The following is a 12,395-nucleotide window of genomic DNA, read 5'->3' on the forward strand; positions in this document are numbered from 1 at the left end:
AAGCTGGATTTTGCAGACGTTAATTAAGCCTGATTTATTAATTTATTCAAGGTCTCCCTGATTAGTATTCGTTCACTATAAGTTTTTAAATAATATTCACTTCACTGTAAAGGTGATGTTTGAATATGTTGAAATCTGAGTGTCTAATTAGTGCACGTCCGTCCTTGTTAAAATGTTATCTAATTATCAGTATTGGCGGAATATGGAATTCTTCTAGCTAGTCAATATTAGCATGAGGATATATGCACATGATTGATATCTAATATCTTGAATGACAGATGAAGGTTCAAAACATCGATCCTATATATAGACGCATAAACCTCTTCTCCAGGTCCCTTATTTTCTGTTGGTCAAATTATTAATTACACCCCTGTCATGATCCTCAATATTATAAAAATGAAATGGAAATAAAAATTAAAAAAAGAAAAAGAAAAAGGTAAAGGAGAGGAGACGAAGAGATTCTCAATTGGGAATGGCATCATCCTTACTAGCTTAGTAGGATGATCACCGGAAAAGAAGAGGATATTATTGATCCATTAAATAGTTAATCAAGGAGCTAGCTAGCTAGAGATGATTGATAGATTTGAAAGAACAAAGGCATGAATATGTGGAGAAGGAATAGCACTAGTGGAAGCAAAACTACTCTCATGCTTGCGAGGCAAGTTGGGGGGGGGCGTAAAAGGAGCATTAAAATATGAAGCGCACCCACAGCCTAGTAGCCAAAGAGGCTCAAAGCTTCAAAATAAAGAAGAAGAAAAAAAAGCTAGCTGCTCCATGCGGACCCATGCACTCTGATCTCAGTGCTCCGATAATAAATATTTTTTTTTTATGGACAGAAATTGGAATCCGATTGATGGGTTCCCCTTTAATCATTCCTCTTTCTTATTCTGCTGATCAAAACCAAAAAGATTAATTGAAAAGCAGGAGACTTGTTCTTTCAGGTTCAAACATTAAGATTATCGTCCAAGAATCATCTGAGAAAGGAATTAATCTCGACTAAAGTATAAACTAAATAAAAAATATCTTTATTGTCAAGGAAGAAAAGCAACAGAGAGGAAGAGGAAGAGAACATTAGCTAGCTAGGGCAGGAGGACGACTTTGCTTAGCATCTATAACACCCCCCCACCACCACCGCCAGCACCGCCACCACACCTTTTTAATTGAATATATATGATCATCTACAATGGTCATATCGAATTTCGGTGATACGAATGTTGAAAACTACAGTAAAAATCAAATACTAGCAGTTTAAAGAGAATATGGGAATCAGTTGGCTTTACAAAGAAAAGCAACCCTACATACGTGCTTTCACTTTAGTTTTATTTAAATCTGCAGACAATTCAATTCAACCTCAAGTTTCTCAGCTAGTAGCAAACAACCACCCTCCCTGACGAAAAGTGAATTCCCCGCCCAATTAAAAGTGAGAATATCCTATGCCTCGTGAATAAAACGCCACAACTGCATTAACAATATTTCCATGGATGCTGTGTAATGACTTGGTAGCTAGAGGAGCATTCAATAAATTTTCGTAAATAAACGCCACAACTGCATTATATTCTGTGGAATATAATAATTAAAAATGATTTAGTTCATGTGAAACTGTTTGTTTCACATAATGCTTTTTAAAGTTAATTTTTAATTTTTTTATTGTTATATATTTTATTCTGAATATTTTTTTAATTTTATTCTTTATTAAAGTTTGATATAATTTGATTTTTATATCAATTTTATTTCTCATTCTTTTTATTATTATTATTATTTGTTTTTCTCCTATCTTTTTTTAATTGATTTTTTTATCTATCATATTTGGTCCTTATTCCTTCGATTGCTATTTATTTTATTTGAAATATTTTATAAAATTTGAATTTTTTTTTTCAATTTCATCATCTTTCAACTTTTTTTATCTATATAATTTGTTCCTCATTTTTCTAATTGTTATTTATTTTTATTTGAAATAATTTATGAAATTGAATTTTTTTTTTCAATTTTATATTCTTTCAACTTTTTTATATGTTAGATTTGACTTTTATTATTTTGATAAATTTAAAAAAAAATATTTTCCAACTCGTTTTTTATAACAGAATCAAATATTGAAAAGTGTTGCCTAACTCGATCGTATCATAAAATAATTTATTTTTCAACAAATAAATAGGATTTTAGTTTTGATTAACACGCAAGCTAACTGGAAGATACTTTTACAGTGAAAAAAAGGTAGCTAGAATCAAAAGATTATACAAGAAGCTAGATCAGGAGGTAATGAGAAAAAGAAGGAGAGAAGACAGAGTGTGGAGGGGCATGCATGGAGAAAAGGAAAGAAAGTAATGAGGTACTGTCTTAGTGACTGATACCTCTATTTCATGGATAGCCACACATGCAAAGAAAGGAGAGCATACGAGATGCTTTTAGTTTGTTTTCTCATACCTCTATTTCAAAGTTTTTGCCGCTCGAGCCTCAAAATGCATGCAACCCCTACATCCTAAAAAGCATGTAAAAATAACCAATCTTAATTTGAAGATGCTAACTGATTATACATCATTTAGCATAAGTAAGTAATTAATTGAGATGCCATCACCACGCTAGCATGTCAATACGTTTTTTTTTTAATGCAAGGTATGACAGACAGAGCTTGAGAGATGTGTTTCCATATCTGATTTTACTTTATGTTGGATACTAAGAAGAGCAAGAACAAAAGATGTATATATGATGCAAGAACCAAAACACCATTAAAGGGAAGCAATCATCAAGTGTTAAGAGAGAGCATTTACAATATATATATATATATATATATATATATATATATATATAAAAGTGTTAAGAGAGAGCATTTACAATATATATATATATATATATATATATATATATATATATATATATATATGCGCGCAATATATTATTGTATATATTTCAAGTTTCCTACTTTATTATGGTCATATTAGACTTTAATTACTGCCGTCAACACCTTGGTAATCTCATATTTTACCTTTTACGTAAAAGTTTTTGGTAAGCTTTTCCCCAAATTAAGCTACAAACTTTAGACTTCAACTAGTATATTTGCATGTGTTTATGTGGATCGGATCAATTTTTTTAAAATACAAAAAGATATTAAAAGTATGAAATTTTTTTTAATTATGTTATTAATCCCGACCAAGTGAATTAATTTTGAAACCTCCCGACTTAATTCTTTACCTAACTCAAGTTATTTTTTAAATCATGTAAGAACTACCTCGACTTCAATCAATCGATTTTATAGGTTTAAATACAATTTTAATGATCAACAAAAATATGACTTAGCTTTTAAAAAAATTTCAAGATAACAATTTAAAAAAAAATATTAAGACAATAACAGGTTGAATCAACTTTAGTCTCTTTGCGATCCGGGTCATAGATTCTATTGGGTTTAATAACTTTTTTTATAAATTTTTTTTATAAATTATTTGATAAAAATAGATGCTCACAAAATTGAACATTAATCTAAAAACAAACAATTATTTGAGACAATTATCCCAATAGAAAGCAAATAAAAATCCATAATGCAATCTATTTCTCAACCAATCCAATATTAAAGAATAAATTAAAAACAATTGAAAGAAAAAAACATATTCTTTCGGTCGGTAAACTCGTTAAACCTGTCAGGTACGCTGGGCTAGTATGCTAAACCAGTGAATTGAATTATGGACTCCATTGAAATTATAATTTTTTTTTCAAAACTATTTTTTATTTAAATATATGATAGAAAAAATAGATAATTGCGAAATCAAACACCAACCTAATACCAAGATGTTTTTTCTAGATCACAATAATCTCATAAAAGGCAAAATGAAATCGATTATGAAACTTAATTCTAAATTAAACTAATATCTAAAGATGACATAAAAAAACACTAATTAAAAAAAGTTAAACTTTTCAAACTCGCGAACCAAGTCAATCAACCAAACTTGTGAATAAGTCTCTGGACTTTATAAAGTTTAGTAATATAACTTTTCTCTGAAATTATTTTTTTTAACTATATGAGAAAAAATAAACGATAAAAAAGTCAAGTTCAAATTAAAAAAAAAAAACACCACCAAACTCCTAAACTAGGGTAACCCGGGTTACCCTGGCAAACTCGCAAACTATGCTAATTTTATAAAAAAGATAAAATAAAAGAAATAAACTATGAAGCCAAATTCTCAACCGTTCTAATATTAAAAAGATAAAATCAAAAAAAAATTGAAAACAAAATCATAAAAAAAATTCAAAAAGAAAAAGAAAAAGAAAGAAGAAAGCAAAACACTGTAGATCACTATTATCATTCACAGTGTAATGTGTGTGGGTGAACAGTGGTTTTCGCACACCCTTTAATTTTTGTTACTTTATAAAGTTTAATAACATGACTATATGAGAAAAAAACTATAAAAAAGTCGAGTTTAATTAAAAAAAACTCACCAAACTCGTAAAACAGGACAACTTGTGTTATCTTGGAAAACCGTAAACTCTGTTAAGCTCATATAAAGACAAAATAAAAGGAAGTAAATTACAAAGCTAAATTCTCAATAATTTTAATTTTAAAAGATAAAATTGACGAAAACAAATTTGAAAAAAAACTATCATAACAAAAATTCAAAAACAAAAAAAAAGAAAAAATCAAAACACTATGGATTACTATTGTAATCCATAGTACAATAGGTGTTCGGTGAATATTGGTTTCACCACATTTTTTTAATTTTTATTATTTTATAAAGTCTAATAACATGATTTTTTTTAAAACTATATTTTTAGCTATATATATAAAAAAGACTATAAAAAACAAAATTTTATTAAAAAATAAAAAAAAAACCCTACCAAACCTAAACCTATAAAACTAAGGCAATTAGAATAACCTGAATTACTTGACAAACTCACAAATAATACTAACTAATGAAAAAGGCACTGTCCACAAAGCTATATAGTGATTTCCTCACATGTTTTATCTTTTCTATTGATTAATTAATTAATTCTTTGTTACACCTATGCAAAAGAGAATGCTATGGAGTTGCTTTCAGCCACATCATGTCAGTTTAAAAAAAGAAAGAAAGAAGGCATGATTGTAAATGAAGTTTCTACCCTTTGACCCCCAAAAAAAAAAGAAAAAAAAAGAGAGGCTCCTGGATAGCACAAGAAGGAATGAAAGGCAATTTAAAAGATCTCTTAAACCATAGAAGAGGTGGAAAGAGCCAAACTTCAGGTGCATTGACCGAGAGATCATTCAAGGTCAAGAGGTCATACCATATATCCAATTATGGACTCATTGAAATGGGGATATTTTAGGAAAATCTCGAATCTGCACGCAGCTCGTCGTCAAGGGCTATTAATAGAAATACAAAAATGGATTTAACAACAGTTTCATGCCTCTGTGAAATGATGGGAAGCACCATCAGTGTCTTCCAAGCACCACTGATATGTACCTAGTAAGCACACACAATGCCCACACACCTCTCTGTGTGAGGAAAATTATTCGTATAGATCACAGATGATATCTCGACAAGCAAATAGAAAAGCGAATAAAAATATATATAGCTTACGAACTCTGAAACCCGAAGGTAGAGCAATACTTAGCTCTTTTAAGATTCCTCTTGCTTCATGATCTAGGTACTTTGCGTGATGTGGTGGGAAGCACCATCCTTTGTCTAGTAGGCGGTACCTAACAATTTCTATTTTTCCAGTTCTACATGCACTGAACTTTTTGTATGCAGTATGCATGTGCATCGCAAGCACATAAAATACAGAACAAAGATCCAGAAGAAATCATTTACGATTCCGAAATGGAGAAGAACAACGACAGTTAGTGCTCCTGTACTCCCATTTGGTACAAGATTGCAGAAGTACATCATGTGGATTTTCTGAGGTGCTGCATGGAAATGGTTAGACTAATTGGAATGATCTTCATGAGTTGTATATAGACACATCATTGTTAGAATTAATGATCTTTAAGATTATAACTGTTCAAGTCTGGTCTTTAAAAAAAGCAAGCACCCACTGTTCAAATAGGACGAGAGAGAGCAAGTGAATATGCCGATCGTTAAAGAGAAACTCCGGCAGAGATTAATAATTAGCATATAGTAATTAACACAATTAATTAAGAGCTAGTGGCAGAATATTTTTAAGGAAAGGGGTGAGATCCCACCATGGAGGCTAGGCCCACATCACAGAGCCACAACACAGGAGAAATCCTAGTTTGTATGTCTCTATTATATATTTATATGCCGCCCAGTTCAGTTTGGGAAGCCAAGTTAAAAGAAATTCCTTAACTTCTCCCTCTCCTTATTACAACCATCATCACTACCACAACTGACGCAACGACAGTAGTAATTAAGATCGCCTCACATTGGCTATGCCTCTCAACTACGTAGTTCCCAAGCCAGATCACAACAGTGCTCCAACGGAAGGTCTGCCAAGGATGCCTGAAACCAACAACAGGGCTGTCCTCTCCTACCCAGGACAAGCCAATTCCCAATCTGTGCTCCAACTCACCATATATCCTACAACTTTGAAGGTCTCTCACCTAGAATCATAATAATACATCTCCTTTCTTTTGATCTGGGGGTACTTTTAGTAGTATCATTGAGAATAGTTATATTAATTAGAAAGAGTAATGAACAGTTATCTGAGAGAGTAATCAGATAGCATTTTTCATACCTATTACAAATTTATTTATCTAATCTGTTTCTTTTCAGTTTGAGGAGGTGGTGTACAAGGTTAAACTGGATCAGAAGGGATTGTGCTGGGGTGGCACTTGGAGTAGCCGAGAAAAGACCATACTGAATGGGATAACGGGTATGGTTTGTCCAGGGGAGATCCTAGCAATGCTAGGTCCATCTGGGAGTGGCAAAACCACCCTCCTTACGGCTCTAGGAGGTCGTCTCAGTGGTAAGCTATCCGGAAAGATCACATACAACGGGCAGCCTTTTTCGGGTACCATGAAACGACGCACAGGCTTCGTTGCTCAGGACGACATTCTGTACCCGCATCTAACAGTGTCTGAAACTCTCCTATTCACTGCACTGCTAAGGCTACCCAAAACGTTAACCCGGGAGGAGAAAGCGCAGCACGTGGAACGAGTTATAGCTGAACTGGGATTGAGTCAGTGCCGGAACAGCATGATAGGGGGCCCACTCTTTAGAGGGATATCAGGAGGGGAGAAGAAGAGGGTTAATATTGGTCAAGAAATGCTAATCAATCCAAGCTTGCTACTACTAGATGAGCCCACATCAGGTCTGGACTCGACAACAGCTCAAAGGATCCTGACCACGATCAAACGGCTTGCGAGTGGGGGACGAACTGTTGTAACCACCATTCACCAGCCCTCAAGCAGACTTTACCATATGTTTGATAAGGTAGTCTTGCTCTCTGAGGGACGCCCCATCTACTATGGTCCTGCATCTGCAGCCTTGGATTATTTTTCCTCCATCGGATTTTCTACGTCCATGACTGTCAATCCTGCTGATCTCTTACTTGATCTTGCAAATGGTAATTTGAAATCCTAACTCTTAATTAAGCATATCTAATTTCTTCCCATAACTATATATTTCTCCAAATGAAACTGTAACCTAAGTTAGCTCTAGGGGCAGAGGGAAGTTCCTTGTTTTTCATTTTCCAGTATTTTCATTTATTTTCTTACCACTCACTTGCACAAGACTGAGATGTAAGTTGGCTGTTGGGCCACCGAAGGTTTCTTCGGTGCTTAAACTTGTTAATTTTACCAAGAGAGTGTAATGAGACCCCACCCCTATAGAAGAAGGGGAAAACAGTACTTTCAGTGTTCAATTTGGTTGACTGCGGGAAATTATAGCCATCTCTTATTGGCAAATTTCCAGTATTTTCATTTATTTTCTTACCACTCACTTGCACAAGACTGAGATGTAAGTTGGCTGTTGGGCCACCGAAGGTTTCTTCGGTGCTTAAACTTGTTAATTTTACCAAGAGTGTAATGAGACCCCACCCCTATAGAAGAAGGGGAAAACAGTACTTTCAGTGTTCAATTTGGTTGACTGCGGGAAATTATAGCCATCTCTTATTGAAAAGGGTTCCAGTTTTGGAATGTAATTGTTTGTCCACAGAAATACTATAGCACTAGCATTATGTATTAAGTTAATGAGACAAAAGTCAACTTATATATTCTCATACAACTTGTGGAAATTTGCAGGCATTGGTCCTGATTCTAAAAATGCCACTGACTACGGTGAGAACACGGAACAAGAACAGAAGTCAGTGAGGGAAGCTCTCATTTCTGCATATGAGAAGAACATTTCTACCAGACTGAAAGCTGAGCTTTGCAATTTGGACCCAAATAACTACTATTATACAAAAGATGCCTCTGAAAGTATGAATACCTTCTCTTTATCCCTCCTATTATATTGACGAGGATGACACCATCGCACTTCTACTTCCTGTGTGCTCTAGTATTTAGCTAAGTATAAGTACTTAATTATTGTGACAGGAAATGAAAAAAAGTCAGAGAAATGGTGCACAAGCTGGTGGCATCAGTTCAAAGTGCTCTTTCAGCGGGGGCTGAGAGAGCGGAGGTACGAATCCTTCAACAGGCTAAGAATTTTTCAAGTCCTCAGTGTCAGTATACTTGGTGGACTCCTTTGGTGGAAAACACCAACTTCTCACATTGAAGACCGAGTAAGAACTCTACTTCTAGCTTATTAAAGAGTAGATTATGGAGACTGCTATTGCTCAAAATTCATTTAAAACTCGTGCTACGATTTTAAAAAAATACGTTGGTTTGAGTTTCATATAAACTCCAAGCTAGATGAACACGTTATGCTCTTTGTGTTGATGATAGCTAGTCTTCAGTAGTTTGTTTCCCAGCTATACTAAACTGGGAGAAACTGAAACCCAAGAAATCTAACTCCAACCCCTTGGTTCCACATATGTGCTAAAAAGGTTGGCATTTCCTTGCAGATTGCATTGCTCTTCTTCTTCTCTGTGTTCTGGGGCTTTTACCCACTCTACAATGCCGTTTTCACATTTCCCCAAGAAAGAAGGATGTTGGTTAAGGAACGAGCATCAGGAATGTATCATCTTTCATCCTACTTCCTGGCTAGAACCTTTGGAGATCTGCCATTAGAGCTTGCGCTCCCAACTGCATTCGTCTTCATAATCTATTGGATGGGCGGACTTAAAGCCGATCCTATAACTTTCATCCTTTCCCTCCTTGTTGTTCTTTACAGCGTTCTAGTCTCTCAAAGTCTTGGATTGGCCATTGGTGCTATTCTAATGGACGTAAAACAAGCCACTACATTAGCTTCGGTTACAACTCTGGTTTTCCTCATTGCCGGAGGATACTACGTCCAACAAATCCCTCCTTTCATAGTATGGCTGAAGTACTTAAGTTACAGCTACTACTGTTACAAGCTTCTTCTTGGTGTCCAATACAATGAGGATGATCACTACGAGTGCTCAAAGGGAGTCTTGTGCCGGGTTGGAGATTTTCCTGCTGTCAAATCAATGGGTCTGAACCATTTATGGGTAGACGTGGCAATTATGGCCCTGATGTTAGTGGGTTATCGAATGGTCGCTTATCTGGCACTGCATCGCGTGCAGCTGAGGTGAACTTTAGCAGAGGTCTATTCAAGAAACATAACAGTTGGAAGAGTTTTCTCCTTCTTCGACTGAGGAATAATGCTAGGTTTAGAATGTGGGAATCAGGCTGTGAATTTTTGTTCAACTACCCTTCCCACTGAGTTGATGTATTGACCTTTTCGTTTCACTTAAGATTATGCTAACTCAAAAACTTTTAGCTTCAGAACTGGTAATAAAAAATATCTAACAATGGAGGAATAATACGAATAAGTGATCAAAGGAAAGGAGATGTGCATTTCCCATTGCAGGAAAGAAAAGAAAGATGAAAACGATCTTTTTGGAATTTCCGAAACCAAAAATTAGTTTTTGTTTAATAGTTTGCTGTTGAAAGTGCATGAACAGGAAGAAGGAAAAAAAAAAGGCACTTGTCGACAACAACAACTGATAGTGATGTCGATGGACAGGAAAGATCTGAAGAAAAGCAGAGTAAGGTGCACCATATATTTGTTATTATACTAAAGTAATTGATTATCATTATCATTATCATTATTATTATTATATATATAAAAAATGAATGGTGGGAGAGGTTTAGATTTTAATTCAAGGACAGCATTATGCAGAAAGGCATGTAAAGGAATTTCTTCACCACATGCTATGAGCAAAAGTGAAGAATGATTGGCAAGAAAACTGTATACAAAGGAAGCAAATATAGGATAGAAGAAGAGAGCACTAGGATAATTGGAGTAATTATTATAGGAGTGGCAAGTAATTATCATATCGCTCACCATTCACAAGGAAAGGACACCACCAATATTTGCATTTGAAAATTAAGTTAACCAGAAATTAAAAAAAAAAAAAAAAAAAACAGCAGCAGCAGCAGCAACCATACACTCACATGTATGTATGGACACTGAAAGAAGTAGTGGAGGCAATGAGATGAGTGCACATGTATGTATGTAGATAGAGAAGAAATTAAAGTGGAGATATTGACAACCAAATCTGCGTACCAGTCCTTTTGGTTAAATTTTAAGCACACCTGGGCCAGAGAGAGAGGTGACAGCAGCCTGATCAGTATGTTCTTGCTATGCGCAGCGCGGTGCAACAAAAAAAAACAAACGAGCGTTAAATTCGTGTAAGGCGACTAGCCAACCCATAAGCCTTTATAGCTTGGCTGAAAACTGCTCAAGAAAAAGAAAAAGAAAAAAATAAAGAAGATTTATAGTAGCGTAGATTTAGCATACATGCTAAGAGCAAACCAAGTTTAAAATAGCATGATTCTGATATACATATTAATTTCAATATGTTTGAATTTGGCAGCACATTAAGTCTAAGGTGATGTGGGTCTGACATGCATGTCAGATCCAAGGGTTTGGATTGACAATCAATCAAGTCTAAAATAATTATCATCTTCTCTTGACATGTTTAGGGGAGTGACCAACCTCTCTTGGATCTAACTTTGGAGAAGAACTCAGTTTATATAAACTTAGCTACACTTGATATCTTAAACTCTATTCTGCATACACATTTATAAATATGTAAAAGTCCTTTAAGGATTTACTATATTCTTATCCAGTAAGGGATATTTGTAAAAGTTTTTTAAGAACCCATTATATTCTTATCAGGTAAAGAACATTTGTAAAAGTCTTTTAAGGACTTATCATATTCTTATCAGGTAAGGAATGTTTACTCTCCATTCAATGTTATCAACACAATTACCTTGCAGACCTTTTTTTTATGAGTTATAAATATACTATGAGAGCTTCATGAAAAAAAAGTTCATAATTTTTAACTCTTTACTATTTTGATATTTTTCAGAGCATCTCTCTACAATATTTTTGTATTTTCTATCTTTCAAAAGATATTAATTTTACCATTAAAAAATCTTTAAGTCCCTTAATTATGACTGTTTTCTTGCAAGTATTCAAGACTTTCTATGTAAATTTAAACTTCTTTAAAAATAAAAGATCAAAATACTTTATCATGCGGTTCCGAACACCAAATATCCTTTTATTTTATAACCTTATATTTTTTTAACTTCATCACAAGGTAATCAGGCATATAATTAATGCTCTCTAGGCGTCCTACAGGAACGGGAGCTGGCATGTATAAACAGGGAAATCTACATGCTAGCGGCAATGTCATTAGCTATTACTCCTATAAAATTGTAATCTTGTGCACACAGCAGCAGTTGTTGAGAAACAAACATTAAAGACATTGGACATTGAAGGGACCATCTATCAAACAGTTAATAGGCAATAATAAATATGATGGGCTTCTCTTTCTTAACAAAATGATAATTTCTTTATTCCATGGTTAAAATATCTTTATATTTATGTACATGTCAGTTGAGAGATTAATTCATTTTCAAAATGATTTTAGAAACGCATTTTTTATAATAAATTACTCAAATTCTTTTAATCATCCAACCAATACTTTACACTTATAGAATGAGAATTATGATTTATGCATAAACGTCGATTGAGAAGATTCTACAATACTCGATTTTAATTATTAATATTTACAGGAGAAATAAACAAAAAGAAAGAGAGAGAAGATTACATTCAGACTTGCCAATATTCCTCTTCTCCTCAAAATTTAATTTTCTATTCTCTTTCTCCGGTTTATTTCTTCTTCTTCTTCTTCTTCTTCTTATGTCCATCCCAGCTTCAAGTATTAATCAATTGTATTACAGAATTTATTTATTTAATTGTTTTTTTTTAAAAAAAAAACAGAGAGCAGTTTTTGTGTGTTTCTTTGGTTGGCTGTTAATGAAGTACCGTAAATGGAATGGAAGGTCAAGGGCCCAGGCCATTTCTTGACTGAACTAATTGATTGATTGCTTTTCTACT

The 12,395-nt window shown here is 34.0% G+C and overlaps 1 protein-coding gene across 1 annotated transcript; it reads left to right on the forward strand.

The window, feature by feature from the left end:
• Positions 1–6,220: 6,220 nt before the first annotated feature.
• On the forward strand, positions 6,221–9,772 carry LOC133700027 (ABC transporter G family member 14-like). Its single transcript, XM_062123591.1, has 5 exons — positions 6,221–6,511; positions 6,693–7,485; positions 8,162–8,338; positions 8,456–8,643; positions 8,926–9,772. The coding sequence occupies exons 1-5, from the start codon at positions 6,350–6,352 to the stop codon at positions 9,574–9,576; spliced, it is 1,971 nt and encodes a 656-aa protein (XP_061979575.1). The 5' UTR covers positions 6,221–6,349; the 3' UTR covers positions 9,577–9,772.
• The last annotated feature ends 2,623 nt before the right edge of the window (positions 9,773–12,395 follow it).

This window comes from Populus nigra, chromosome 7, assembly GCF_951802175.1.
Source record: "Populus nigra chromosome 7, ddPopNigr1.1, whole genome shotgun sequence".
Lineage (NCBI taxonomy): Eukaryota > Viridiplantae > Streptophyta > Magnoliopsida > Malpighiales > Salicaceae > Populus > Populus nigra.

What these genes read in the sequence shown, in the direction of transcription:
- LOC133700027 (XM_062123591.1), top strand. Translation starts at nt 6,350, where the DNA reads ATGCCTCTCAACTACGTAGTTCCCAAGCCAGATCACAACAGTGCTCCA. An exon ending in TATATCCTACAACTTTGAAG is followed by an intron (nt 6,512 to 6,692) that starts GTCTCTCACCTA and finishes GTTTCTTTTCAG; the next exon opens with TTTGAGGAGGTGGTGTACAA. An exon ending in CTTACTTGATCTTGCAAATG is followed by an intron (nt 7,486 to 8,161) that starts GTAATTTGAAAT and finishes GGAAATTTGCAG; the next exon opens with GCATTGGTCCTGATTCTAAA.